We start from the raw sequence: 14,189 nt of genomic DNA, 5'->3' as shown, positions 1-14,189 counted from the left end.
ATTTAACCTTAATTATCTCCATGAAAATCCTATCCCCCAGTACAGTCACCTTCTAAGAACTGGAGGTTTAAAGCTTCAACAAATTAATTTTAGGGGGACACAATTCAGCCCATAAAAATAGTATGAAAAGTGAAAGTGAAAGTGAAGTTGCTCAGTTGTGTCGGAGTCTTTGCAACCCCATGGACTGTAGCCCACCAGGCTCCTCAGTCCATGGAATTTTCCAGGCAAGAGTACTGTAGTGGGTTGCCATTTCCTTCTCCAGGGGATCTTCCCAACCCAGGGTTCGAACCCAGGTCTCCTGCATTGCAGGCAGACGCTTTACCATCTGGGCCACCAGGGAAGCCCTAAAAATAGTATACTCTGTGGAAGTAAAAGACATTCTAACATGGCCACTACATGGTGGCAGTATGTAGATCCTAGATCTCTCCTGGGTCATCTATTTTTAAATAGAAGTTAAATTCACTGCCGTAGCTCTAGAATTTTCTTCACTTATTCATACTGTTTACTAGAATCATTTCTCTCTTTCAGCTTATTATATTTGCTCAATTGCTAAATAACAGCATGTTCATTAGGCACATGTACTGATGTGCAAAAATGGTAACAATTTTGTAGAATTTAGGTTCATCATTGTGTTCATTAAAAACTCATTCTGTCCTAGACTCAGAATGTGAACTCAGAGAACAAAACTAAATTAGTGGATAACAACAATGAACGTGGGTAAAAGAATAAAATGGAATGACACGTGCCTAAAAGAAGGACAGAGGTTTTTAAAAGGAAATAAAGATAATGACATGGAAGTGAAAATGGATTAGAAATACCAACTTTTTGAGTATGAGCAGATTTGTATAATAATGTCATGACTAGGTTACCCTGGGGAAAGAGAAGACCTGGGTTCACAAAATTACTTAGGATCAAAACACACTACATGAAAGAAGTATCTTAGATGGGGAAGCAGAACAGTATAGTTGTTGAGAACACTATCTCTGGAGCTAGACGGCTTGGGTTTTAATCCCACTTTTGCCATTTACCATCTGTTTTATCTCAAGTAATTTATTTAATCTCTCTGCACTTCTGTTTTCTCATCTGCAAAACAAGCATAACAATAATCCCTACCGCACAAACCTGGTGTGTGGATTGAATGATTTACAGATTTTTAAACAGTTAGAATGGTACTCAGCTGGGGCACTATTAAGTCCTAAGAATTTGTTTACTTACTAACTAAACACACAATAGCACATTTCATGAGAAACATTATAGCAGAGTTAAGACTACAGATACTAGAGCAAGATCCTTTGGGGCTGAATGCCAGTTTCCACTGCCTACATGAACTGAGAACTTCCCACTGCCTATGTGAACTGAGAACTTCCAGATGTACAAGCTGGATTTAGAAAAGGCAGAGGAATCAGGGATCAAACTGCCAACATCTGTTGGATCATTGAAAAAGCAAGGGAATTCCAGAAAAACACCTACTTCTGCTTTGCTGACTATGCAAAAACCTTCAACTGAGTGGATCACAAGACTCTGTGGAGAACTCTTACAGAGATAGGAATACCAGATCACCTTACCTGCCTCTTGAGAAACTGTGTACAGGTCAAGAAGCAACAGTCAGAACTAGATATGGAACAACGGACTGGTTCAAAACTGGGAGAGGAGTACATCAAGGTTGTATATTGTCACCCTGCTTATGTAACTTATATGCAGAATACATCATGCAAAATGCCAGGCTCAATGAATCACAAGCTGGAATCAAGATTGTCAGGAGAAATATCAACCTCAGATATGCAGATGATACCTCTCTAATGGCAGAAAGCAAAGAGCAGCTAAAAAGCCTCTTGATGAAAGTGAAAGAGGAGAGTGAAAAAGCTGGCTTAAAACTCAACATTCAAAAAATTGAGATCACGGCATCCAGTCCCATTACTTCATGGCAAATAGATGGGGGAAAAGTAGAAGCAGTAACAGATTTTATTTTCTTGGGCTCCAAAAATCACTGCAGATGGTGACTGCAGCCACAGAATAAAAAGCTCTGATAAACCTAGACAGCATATTAAAGAGCAGAGACATCACTTTGCCAACAAAGGTTTGTATAGTCAAAGCTACAGTGTTTCCAGTAGTCAGTCATCTATGGATGTGAGAGTTGGACCACAAAGAAGGCTAAGTGCCAAAGAATAGATGCTTTCAAACTGTGGTGCTGGAGAAGATTCTTGAGAGTCCCTTGGACTGCAGGGAGATCAAACCAGTCAGTCTTAAAGGAAATCAATACTGAATATTCACTGGAAGGACTGATGCTAAAGCTGAAGCTCCAATACTTTGGCCACCTGATATGAAGAGCTGACTCATCAGAAAAGACCCTGATGCTGGGAAACATTGCAGGCAGGAAGAGAAGCAGGCAATAGAGGATGAGATGGTTGGATGGCATCAACGAATTAATGGGCATGAGTTTGAGCAAACTCCAGGAATTGGTGGTGATGGACAGGGAGGGGGAGGCCTGGCGTGCTGCAGTCTATGGGGTCGCAAAGAGTCGGACACAGCTGAGCAACCAAACTGAACAACAACTGGTTACTAGTAACTTCCTTAATCTCTCTGTACCACAGTGCCTTCATCAATAAAATAAACTGACTTGGATTATTCACTTCATCAATAAAATGGGCTTATATTACCATCTCACTAGAGTATTCTGAACATTAGAAAAATGCTTAGTATATAGTATTGCTCCACAAATATTACCTGCTGTTTCATTTCTCAACTTTTCTTGACCAAGCAAGATAAAACAAAAAATCTGTCCTCCGTCTACTACGTTTATCTAACATGTATATCAGTTAATCAATCATCTCATGAGGCAATCTTCATTTCTGATGATAGAAGTATGAGTTCAGACTATTAGGAGATTGGATTTCTGCTTCCTGCCATGATGGAGAAATAGAGACAGATTTACCCCTATGCCTTAAAAACATCAAAAAAAAAGATGAAATATATGAAACAATAGTTTTAAACACTGCACAGAAGGGAAACATAGAAAGTAAGCCCTAAATTTGCCCCCAAAGTAAGTCCTAAGATTGCTCTAGCACACCACCTGGGAAAAATTCCTAGGAAGCAACACAAGAAGGGGTTACCTAACAAGAGTTCAGCAATCTCCCTGAGGTGAGGGGGGCAAAACTGAGAATTTGGAGGGGCTACGGTGGATAGGATTTGAAAGGCAGAAAGGAGAGAACTGTACAGAGAGAGCTCAGCAGGGGGTTTCTGGAGTCTTCAGTCCCGACCAGTGAGGTGGGGAAGGAAACGAGTACTTCCCAGAGCTCACATAGGGCTAGGAATGGACAATGCTCCCACCAGCCAGGGCAGAAAAAATCACAATGCATGGTCATCAAATACAGTACTTAGAAAGTACTGCCTCCATATAAAGAAAAAATTAGACCCAAATGCTGCTCTGGGACCATCTACAAAGCCTAAAAGTAACCCTCAAAAGGATCAAACTATTTCTTTCTGATAATTTAACTGCATCTCAGAATAAAATTCAAGAACATTTAAAGAAATACAAACATAGCCAGCAAACAACAAGGTAAAGTTATCTTGCTGTATCAGTGAACTGGTATGATGCATATGAGAGATACTAAAAAAGAATGGAATAAAACACTAATACAGCGACCAGACATGTGGACAAGTCTGGTGGGATGGTGTTGGGGGGGAATTTAACAAGTTGTCAATCCTAAAGCTATAAGATATTGCCTTAGATTGTGTCCTAAGAACACAGGTGTCACGGGCCAGTACTTTAAGGTTGGGGAACCAAGATTCTGTAAGCCACATGGCACAGCTGAGAAAACAGGGGGTGAGGGGGCCTAGTACTTTAAGCCATGCGCCAAGATGGGGTACACCTTAGCTTGCGGGTGCTACCCAACCTACAATTTTTCTCAGTCTCATGCACCAGGGTCTAGTACTCCAGAATAAGGTGATTTCAGGGAGGAATCAGCTTCTAATGCTGTCCTATGTCAGTCTAAACTTTCCCTCAATTGTCTCTGGAGTTTGAGTTCATATATCAAATAATGTCACTTAAGCCTGTATAATAAGTTTTGCTTCTATTTAAATTTGTCTTTTGCCACATTTTTTTTCCCTAACAGAAAGCTTATCAAATACTTATTGATCAATCATACCTTCCTCTTACTTGAAAAATTTTTTCAATTGGTTTCTTAGTCCTTCCTGAAGAACTGTTCCTTTTTAGTCTCTCCTCTGATAGTTCCTTGTTTCCCCAATCTCTTAAAGTCAGATTGCCCTAGTCCAGGGCTCAATCCATTAACATTTCCTCCTTCTATATTCACTGGATAATCTCACAAACCAAATGATTCATTTATAAAATAATAATTTCTAATTACATCTCTTTAGCCCAGACCTCACATATCTCTAACTGAATGTCTAATTAGCAATCTCTTGCACTTCTCCAGTCTCAGTTCATGATAACTAAACTTTTCTAGCTGCTGCTGCTGCTGCTGCTGCTAAGTCACTTCAGTCATGTCTGACTCTGTGTGATCCCATAGACGGAAGCCCACCAGGCTCCCCCGTCCCTGGGATTCTCCAGGCAAGAACACTGGAGTGGGTTGCCATTTCCTTCTCCAATGCATGAAAGTGAAAAGTGAAAGGGAAGTCGCTCAGTCGTATCCGACTCTTCACGACCCCATAGACTGCAGCCTACCAGGCTCCACCGCCCATGGGATTTTCCAGGCAAGACTACTGGAGTGGGGTGCCATCGCCTTCTCCCAAACTTTTCTAGCTGTTCAGCGCCAAATCTTCAGTTATCCTTAACTCACCATTTTCTCAGATTCTGCATCTAATCCACACTTCTTACCACCTGCACCATCGTGGGTTCAAACCACTGTCTCTGACCTAGAATATACCAGGAGCCTCCTAACTACAGTGATAGTGATCCTTTTCATCTGAGGTGGATCATGGCATTCTTCTGCTTTAATCTATTCAATAGCTTCTCAACTCCTTCAGTAAAAGAATAAGCATCCTTATCATGGTTTTAAAGCTCTACTTTATCTGGCTCCCCACTACATCTCACACCGCCTTTCTTCCCACTCACCACCTAACTCATTCCACACGAGCTTCACTGGACTCTGCTATACAAAGAACACACAGAGCAAGCTCTTAGATGAGGTCTTAGGCACTTTCTGCTGCCTCTGTCTGAAATGCTCTTCCTTCAGATATCACTGTTCTGGCTCTGAGACTTACTTCAGGTCTTTCCTCAAATGTCAACTTATTGCTGAGGACCTCCCTGGCCATCTTACATGAAATGTCAACCCCTGGATCCCACATTCCCCATCCCCCTTATCCTACTGTATTTTTTCAGTATCATTTATGTCCATCTGTTATATATTTACTCACTAATTTGTTTGCCTCCCTCCACTAGAATCTAAGCTCACTGAGAGCAGGGACTTTACTCCTTTGTGATCACAGTCCTTCATGAGAAAAACAGTGCCCAGCATGCAGTATGGACTCATTTTCCTTCTGTGTAAAATGTGGGTTTGGACTATTTAACCCTCAGAGAGCTCTAGCATTCTGTCATGCTGTGTTTCTCCTATGGGGTGGTCGCAGGGCTGTCCACTGGTTGAGATGGACACACAATTATCTAACTACTGATATGCCACACTACTTTTCCCCTAAGTTTGCATGTAACAGAGATCTGTGAAATTCCTCTCACACGAGCCATCACTTTAGTGCAGTTTCTCCCCATTATTAAGGACAAAGGTCTAGGTTTTACTTATCAGGCCAGAAGCAATTGCTAAGGCCCACGTTCATCACAGTAGGTTTCCTTACCTCCACTGCAGTGGGCGGCTGGAACAGGGACTGCCAGGACTGCTGTGGGCGTGTGTGTTCAGGAAAAAGGCAAGAGGAGAAGTAGCCAGAGCACAATCAGCACTAAAGGGGACTTTAGAGAGGGACCAGGCTGGAGCCGACGTGGGAGAAAGTATGTGCCGGTTCACTTCAGATCCTCGGCAAAGAGCAGAGATTCTGACAATGTACCACAGCAGAGAAAAACAGAGTCAGTGGTAATTTCTCAGCCAAAAAGAAACATTCAATCAAAGTGGGTTAGTTTATGCAAGAGGCTCAAGAAAAGTAAGTGGTCAAAAACCATTCTCAGATATTAATATCATGCCCAGTACCAGTGTTGGCACAGAATGACCATGGAGACTAAAACTTAATCCTCAGAATTAAAAACAAAAAGTTAAGCTTTGGATATTCAAAGTATTTAGGTTGGCTTCTGTGAAAATGTTGTAAATTTACTACAATTCATCAATTAACAAGCAACAGACAATATGTTGTGCTCAATGACTAAAATTTCCTAGAGAAATATACATGCCAATAAAAATAAAGCATTCTTAATAGTTTAAGTTGTTAGATTACATCTAAAATAATACCAAGTTGTTTAACTAACTTTTGTCTGAGTACACCAAATAATGTTATTTCACTATATATAATAAATTTTACTTCTATTTAAATTTTCATTTTGCAGGTTATTTTTTTCCCCCAAAAAAAACAATTTAACCATCTTAATGTGTTAAATACTAAAGAAGACAGTGAGATCATTAGACTGAACAGACAGATGGTAAATATGAATTTCTATTTTTTAATCATATATAATAGACATGTCACAGATGATGAAAAATAATTGACAGACACACAGCATTTGTGTAGTAGTGGTATAGCTTTCTATACAAATACAATATTTAACTACAATATCTTATTTCCAAGATAGGAAAAAAACTTAAGTATCACATAAGCACCTGTTTTAAAATGATGTTAGTTTCCTGTATTGTCACTGCTACCTGTTTGGATTTGATGACATTCTACTTGTATTTAATTACATATATTCAAAAGAAATCTCCACCTTCCTATATATTATCCCTCTAGCTGGCTTCAGCATATTTCTCAGATGAATACAAAATATGAAGATATAATAGGATGGTAAAATTTTTCAATATATTTTTAAATTATAAGCAAAAATATTAATTTTTCACTTTAAAAAAGAATTTCCACTTTTCTAAAGAACTCTAAATGACAACTAAATTTAAAAAATTAGTTCCCTAGTACAGTTGACACTTGAACAATGCCAGTTGTTGAAAATCTGTCTATAACTTCACAGCTGTCACTCCAACTTCATAGTCAGCACTCCATATCTGAGGTTCTGCATCTGCAGGTTCAAGTAACTGTACATTGTATAGCACTGTAGCACATATTTATTGAAAAAAATCTGTGGTGTAAGTGGACCTGTGGTTTTAAGGGTCAACAGTACATATAAGCTAGAGCTAATCAAAACACACAACAAGGTCAACAGTACATATATGCTAGAGTTAATCAGAACATACACTTTTCTTGTTAACCTGAATAACATTGCTTATAGAAAATTTTGGATTAAATCTTATCACATAAGATGAGGCTTAGCCATCTGATGAATATATAATTCAAAATTATAAAAAATCTATGAAAACCAAATTTCATTCTCTTTGCTCTTAATTACCACTCTGCAAACTGGTTATACTCTGGGGCTGCAGTCGAAAAAGGAATGTTTGAAAAAGGGAAGAGATTGATAAACTACTTCCTAGATCCTCAAGGAGCGTTTTCCTAATCCAAATTCAAAGTCACTAAAACAGATACAATGATTAACATTACCAGTATACTATTGTTTGGAGACCATGATTTTTAATCCCTATGTTTTCTTAATTGATGAAGTTTCTCGATTGTGGTCATTTACTTTGTAGGTTTAATATGGAAATAAACCATTTTTTTTAAAAAGTGTGTCAATCTTTCCAATTTTATACTTCAAACAAGTCTGATTTCCCAAGGTCTGGTAGAATCATCAGTTCAATCAATGAGCATCCGCTAACACGGAAGGGCAACAACCCAAAGGAAGCCCACTGACAAAGTCTGCCTACTTGAGTAGGCTGTGCTGTCTTCACATAACCACTGCCCTTCAGGGGAAGGAAATCTGAAGTGCATCCCCTCTGCTCTGTTACAGCAAAGGCTGTTCGAGACAGATCACTGAAAGGGAATGAACTCTAGGGCACTCCTTTCCCTGGTTCCCTAATTTGCTGATCAATTCACTCAATACTTCTTCGTTAAATAAGCCTGAGCATCTCTTGGGAAAGCTACCCTGGAGTGGAAGTCTTCTTCCATTCCCCAGCTTCAAAATCCTTACCTAAGTATTATTCCTATATTGGTCAACATGGAAATAAAATTCCCATACTAAAAGACTCATGCCTGGATCTGCAAGGGCAGATCTGAGGTCCTGAGCTGACAGGCCAAGGGCAGAAATACAATACCCTCTCTAGTCAAAAGAGGAGATATTTTCCTTTCCATTTGTTTCTCACATCCACTGGGGCTTTGACACTTACTTTAAATACACTTTTGCTTGCAAGGCAGGGAAAAAAGTCTTCATTGTTAGCCCGGGTTCCCAAGTACCTAAGAATCTCTAAAAGACATCTAACTCAGTTTTCAGAATTAGAAACCCCATATACCTCTGCCAGGGACCACTGTTTTGACCTTGAATTCACGAAGCCAGCCCAGCCCTCTTCCTGACAGGCATCTCCAAAGCAGAGTCTTTATCCAAGCAAATGAAGGTGTGTTAGTTGGCATTAGCTCTTTTCCTGACACCTGCCAGTTTCCACTCAGAGACCCCAGCCTCCTTACTGGATCCGCAGGCACGGTGCTCCCAGTCTCTCTCTCCTCCGTTTCATCATTTTCCTGGCTACTCAAGCTTTTGCCCTCTCCCACTTGGAATCTTGGCAGGAAGTTCTCTCACACAAGAGGTATGCAGGCATAAGCCAAAGGAAACTTACAAAGGCTTTCCAAATTTAAGAGAAAAAATTAAAGTGCTTTTCTTCAAAATTATGATTTTCAGCAACACCCCCCCTTAAAAAATCCTAAGAGCACAAAAGGCAGCAGTGAGGCAGAGTGAGGAGTCCCAGACCCCGAATGAATCAGCTGTCCTCCGTCTGCCTGACATCATTCACACTCAGCCCAGAACAAATCAGAGTCCCAGGGAGCACCTCGTTCCTCCTCAGTGACAAGCGTCAAATCCCCTCCCCCACACATCAGTCACAACCTCCAGCCCTGAAGCCTGGCAACAGTGAGGACTCTGGCAGAGACTGCACATACCAACTTGAAAACTCACACTGTGACAGAAATACTATTAACTCAGGAGGCGTGGGTTAGGCTGGAACAGCTGCTGCAGTGGCTAGCTGACTGGAACAAAGCACATTAAGGATCCCAAATCAGTAAATAATGAGCTAAGAATATGTGGGCATTTCTGCAACGTTATTCATTCTCAAGCCCAGACCTCATGGAGGACGACAGATTTGTAATGTTAGGGCTCAGAAACCAATTTACGTAAACTCTGTACGTCTTCAGACAAAATCCAGCATCATTTGAAATTCAACTGGTATTACTCTCCAGTCACTTAAATAACCGTCTGGTAAGAATAGCCATAAGTCAAATTAAGAGAAGTAAGCCTAGAAACTACTTCGTTTAATTTCATCCATAAATTATTAATGAAATAATTTCTATGGCAGATACTATATGAGGTAAGCTGCAGAAGAACTATAAAGAAGGGTAAGTCACTGAACATTTCCCCACCTATAGAATGAAAATAGGTAAGGTGCTTAATAGGTGGGCTGTAGGGAAGATTATTATACGTAAAACAGAAAAGTGCTTAGCACAGAGGAAGTGCTATAGAATTATTAGCTATTATCATAGGTCTTGCCCCCCCAAGAGGGCAAGCTCTCAATCTGAAGGGGAAGATAAGTGCAAACACATAGGAAACCATCTGACAAAAGCAAATAAATTATTGAGCTAAACACTGACAGCTAAGGAGTGAAAATTAAGCAAAATCTTGGTCCCCTGCTTCAGAGCACCTGCCAACTCGGATGAGATCCTCTCATTCATATGGATGACAAAGTATGTCAAGCTGTTCTTCTAGGATAACATCCAAAAGATTAATTCACACTCCAACCAGCGCTTTTTCAACTGCAGGTCACAACTCTTTAGTGAGTCATGAGATCAATTTAGAAAGTCGGGACCAATATTTTCTTAAAAGGGAAACAGAATTTTCAGAAAAGAAAATATCAGAGTGCTTCACACAAAGTGAGGGGAAGAATTATTTAGTGAAATTTGTGTTTGTAACACCTGTTACTGAAATATGTATTATTTATAAGTGCAAACACGTGTCATGGGTTACAGTGTAAAATCTATTATTGAGGGTCATAGTCTATAAAAAATTTGAAAGCCACTGCTCTAATTACCCAACCAAACTTACCCCACCTGGCAGCTACAGACACTCACTGTCCCTCTCCATGTACCAGCCCAATCATTTGTCTCTCACAGTTCCTTCCCAGAATCCCCTGTTCTCTATAACAAAAATGGAAACTCTCTCAGAAATCTACCACCTCTCAACAAGTATTGAGTCCCACTTGGGAAAGTCTTGTGATGATATCAGGGTCAGTCACAGAACCCCACACTCCCACATCTAGCAAACTAGCCTCTGTCTATCTCCACCCCAAGCTGAGGCCATACAGTTAAGGTGAGGTTCTAAGTTCCTACTCAATATTCTCCATTCTCTAATACCCAACCCCAGGCTACTTAATAATAATAACAACAATAATAATAATGGAATAATAGCATGCATATCATAGAGCTGTGATGAGGACTACTTGGTGATTTTATGTAGAGTGCTTAGAGTAGAATCTAGTAATTACTTACAATTGTTGGTTGCTTTATGTTATTACAAAGTCACTGCAGATGGTGACTGCAGCCATGAAATTAAAAGACGCTTACTCCTTGGAAGAAAAGTTATGAACAACCTAGATAGCATATTGAAAAGCAGAGACATTACTTTGCCAACAAAGGTCTGTCTAGTCAAGGCTATGGTTTTTCCTGTGGTCATGTATGGATGTGAGAGTTGGACTGTGAAGAAGGCTGAGTGCCGAAGAATTGATGCTTTTGAACGGTGGTGTTGGAGAAGACTCTTGAGAGTCCCTTGGACTGCAAGGAGATCCAACCAGTCCATTCTGAAGGAGATCAGCCCTGGGATTTCTTTGGAAGGAATGATGCTAAAGCTGAAACTCCAGTACTTTGGCCACCTCATGCAAAGAGTTGACTCATTGGAAAAGACTTTGATGCTGGGAGGGATTAGGGGCAGGAGGAGAAGGGGACGACAGAGGATGAGATGGCTGGATGGCATCACTGCCTCGATGGATGTGAATCTGAGTTAACTCCGGGAGTTGGTGATGGACACAGAGGCCTGGCGTGCTGCGATTCATGGGGTCGCAAAGAGTCGGACACGACTGAGCGACTGAACTGAACTGAACTGAACATCATTTTTCATCTAAGAAATGCAAGTTAAAATCACAATGAGATATTAATACCCAATCCCTTAGATTGGTCTTAAAATTTCAAGTCTTACTGTAACAAGTAAGAGTTAGTATAGACTCTTCTCTTGTGTTGCTGGAAGAGTGTATTTGCTATGACCAGTGTGTTCTCTCAGCAAAACTTTATTAGCCTTTACCCTGCTTCATTCTGTACTCCAAGGCCAAATTTCCCTGTTATTCCAGGTGTTTCTTGACTTCCTACTTTTGCATTCCAGTCCCCTGTAATGAAAAGGACATCTTTTTGGGGTGTTAGTTCTAGAAGGTCTTGTAGATCTTCATAGAACCGTTCAACTTCAGCTTCTTCAGCATTACTGGTCGGGGCATAGATTTGGATTACCATGATATTGAATGGTTTGCCTTGGAATCCAATCTGCCTTGCAATGCTGAGGACATGGGTTTGGTCCTTGGTTTGGGAACTAAGATCTCTCATGTTGTGGAGCAACTAATTTAGGACTTTGCAACTACTGAGCCCCCGCGCCACAAGAAAAGATTTCACATGATGCAAGGAAAATCCTGTGTACCGCAATTTAAGACCCAATGCAGCCAAAATGTAGCCAAATAAATATTTTAAAAAATTTTAAATACATATCTTAGTCAAAAGAATTTTCATATAGCAGATTTGATGAAAGTAACATTGCAATAAAATACAAGGAAATTAAAGCAAGAAGGTGGAAAAAGTTGGCATAATGTATTCTTTTTCTATTGCATAAGAAATTATCACAAACATAGCCACTTAAGACAACACATATTTATTACTTCAATTTCTTTGAGTCTAGAATTCAAGCACAGCTTATCCAGGTTCTCTGCTTAGGGTCTCACAATGCCTAAGCAGAGGACCTAGATAAGCTGTGTCACCCCACATTCTTATACAGTGGCTTGGCTAAGGAAGAATCCACTTCTAAGTTCAATCAGGTAGTTAGCCAAATTTATTTCCTTGTGGCCACTAGACTGAGGCCTGAGCTGCTTACTGGATATCAACTGAAAGCCAACCTCAGCTCCTAGAAGCTACCATCATTCTGTGCCATTTTCCCAACATGGTTGCCTACTTCAAGAAGCCAGAAAGACAGTTTCTATGGTGAGTCTACTAACTTAGACAAAGTCTTATATACCATAATATAGTCACATGAATGACATCTTATCACTTATACTCTTTCATTGGTTAGAAGCAAGTTTCAGGTACTGCCATACTCAAAGGGAATAGGATTACGCAAAAATATTAATAGGAGGAGGAGACTATGGGGGCCACCTTAGAGTTTGTTCACCATGCATGACTATGAAGTAGATTCACCAACAAATTTCCATAGACTACTTTATTAGGACCACTACAGATCAAAGTTATTCTGAATGTACTGCTATTTTTGGTTTTCTTTATATCCCAGCACTGAAAACATTAAAGGAGATCTTAAAACATGTTCGATGGCTGCCTAGCTATTGTTTTAAGGGATGGTGAAACTGCAACATAAGTGATAGCAATTTATAAGGTGATATTAAAATATTGTGTAATATCTTCTGTGACAAGAATAATTTATCATGAGACTCCATTACAAAGTTTGACATGTGAAGCTCATGGTTCATTTCTAAATCCATGTACTGCTTTATGAATTTTTTTTAAACCAATTCCAATTTTTACTACTGTAGCAGAACAAATACCCTCTAATTTAAGAAAAAAAAAAAAAACCTAAGGAATTCCCTGGTGGTCCAGTGGCTAAAACTCTGAGCTCCCAATAAGGGGGCCTGGGTTTGATCCCCGGTCAGAGAACTAGACCCTACATGCTGCAACTAAGAGTTTTCATGCCACAACTAAAAATACTGCATTCAACAAAAAAAAAATCAAAGGTCCTGCATGCTACAAACTAAGACCTGGTGCAGCCAAATAAAAAAATGCTTTTTAATCTGAAAACAAAATGACTCAAGAAAGTTTATGAAGCTGGTATTATCAAAATAACACAATTTTCAATATATTTAACTTAGTATACTCACAATATACTATAGCAAGCGTCTTTTATTATTCACAATAAAAAAAGCCTGCTCCTTGGAAGAAAAGCTTTGCTGACAAAGGTCCATACAGTCAATCAAAACTATGCTATTTCCAGTATTCATGTATGGATGTGACAGTTGGACCATAAAGAAAGCTAAGTGCCAAAAAATTGATGCTTCTGAACTGTGGTGTTGGAGAAGACTCTTGAGAGTCCTTGGAAGCAAGGTGATCAGTCAATCCTGAGGGAAATAAATCCTGAATATTCACTGGAAGGACTGATGCTGAAGCTGAAGCTCCAATACTTTGGCCACCTGATGGGAAGAACTGACTCATTGGAAAAGACCCTGATACTGCGGAAGATTGAAGGTGGGAGAAGGGGACGACAGAGGATGAAATGGTTGGGTGGCATCTGACTTGATGGAATGAGTTTGAGCAAGCTCCAGGAGTTGGTGACGAACAGAGAAGCCTGGCGTGCTGCAGTCCATGGGGTCCCAAAGAGTAGGACATGACTGAGCAACTGAACGGAACTGACATTCACAATATCAATCCAATACATAATCAACATAAAATAAAAACACACTTTACATTCTTTTTTCGCAGTCCTATTGTAAAAGAACAACATAGCCCTTGAAGACAGGACAAAATGTTTAGAACTGATTAGGTCAAAGATGGCAGAAGTTCAGCGTCCACTAGACCTTGAGCTTTATTATACGCTCATCATAATACATTAACATATGCTAAATGACACACCTGCCAGCAACATGGCGGTTTCAAGGCCAACAATAAAAAGGCCAAAAAGT

General features: G+C 39.9%; 1 protein-coding gene across 4 annotated transcripts in view; it reads right to left on the bottom strand.

The window, feature by feature from the left end:
* MAST2 (microtubule associated serine/threonine kinase 2) overlaps positions 1 to 14,189 on the bottom strand; it is a 198,977-nt gene that overhangs the window by 84,817 nt on the left and 99,971 nt on the right. The window contains exons 1-2 of one of the 4 annotated variants that reach the window (XM_018043690.1): positions 8,677 to 8,957; positions 5,806 to 6,000 (exon numbers count right to left, since the gene is read on the bottom strand). The exons of the other annotated variants lie outside the window; for them this stretch is intronic. Of the exons in view, the coding sequence (XP_017899179.1) occupies positions 5,806 to 6,000; positions 8,677 to 8,726 (245 nt within the window). The 5' untranslated portion in view covers positions 8,727 to 8,957. Of the gene's footprint in view, positions 1 to 5,805; positions 6,001 to 8,676; positions 8,958 to 14,189 lie in introns of those variants that run through there. 4 annotated transcript variants of the gene reach the window in all.

This window comes from Capra hircus, chromosome 3, assembly GCF_001704415.2.
Source record: "Capra hircus breed San Clemente chromosome 3, ASM170441v1, whole genome shotgun sequence".
Lineage (NCBI taxonomy): Eukaryota > Metazoa > Chordata > Mammalia > Artiodactyla > Bovidae > Capra > Capra hircus.
The sequence above is the reverse complement of the archived record's forward strand: the minus strand, read 5'-3'. Positions and strand labels throughout refer to the sequence as shown.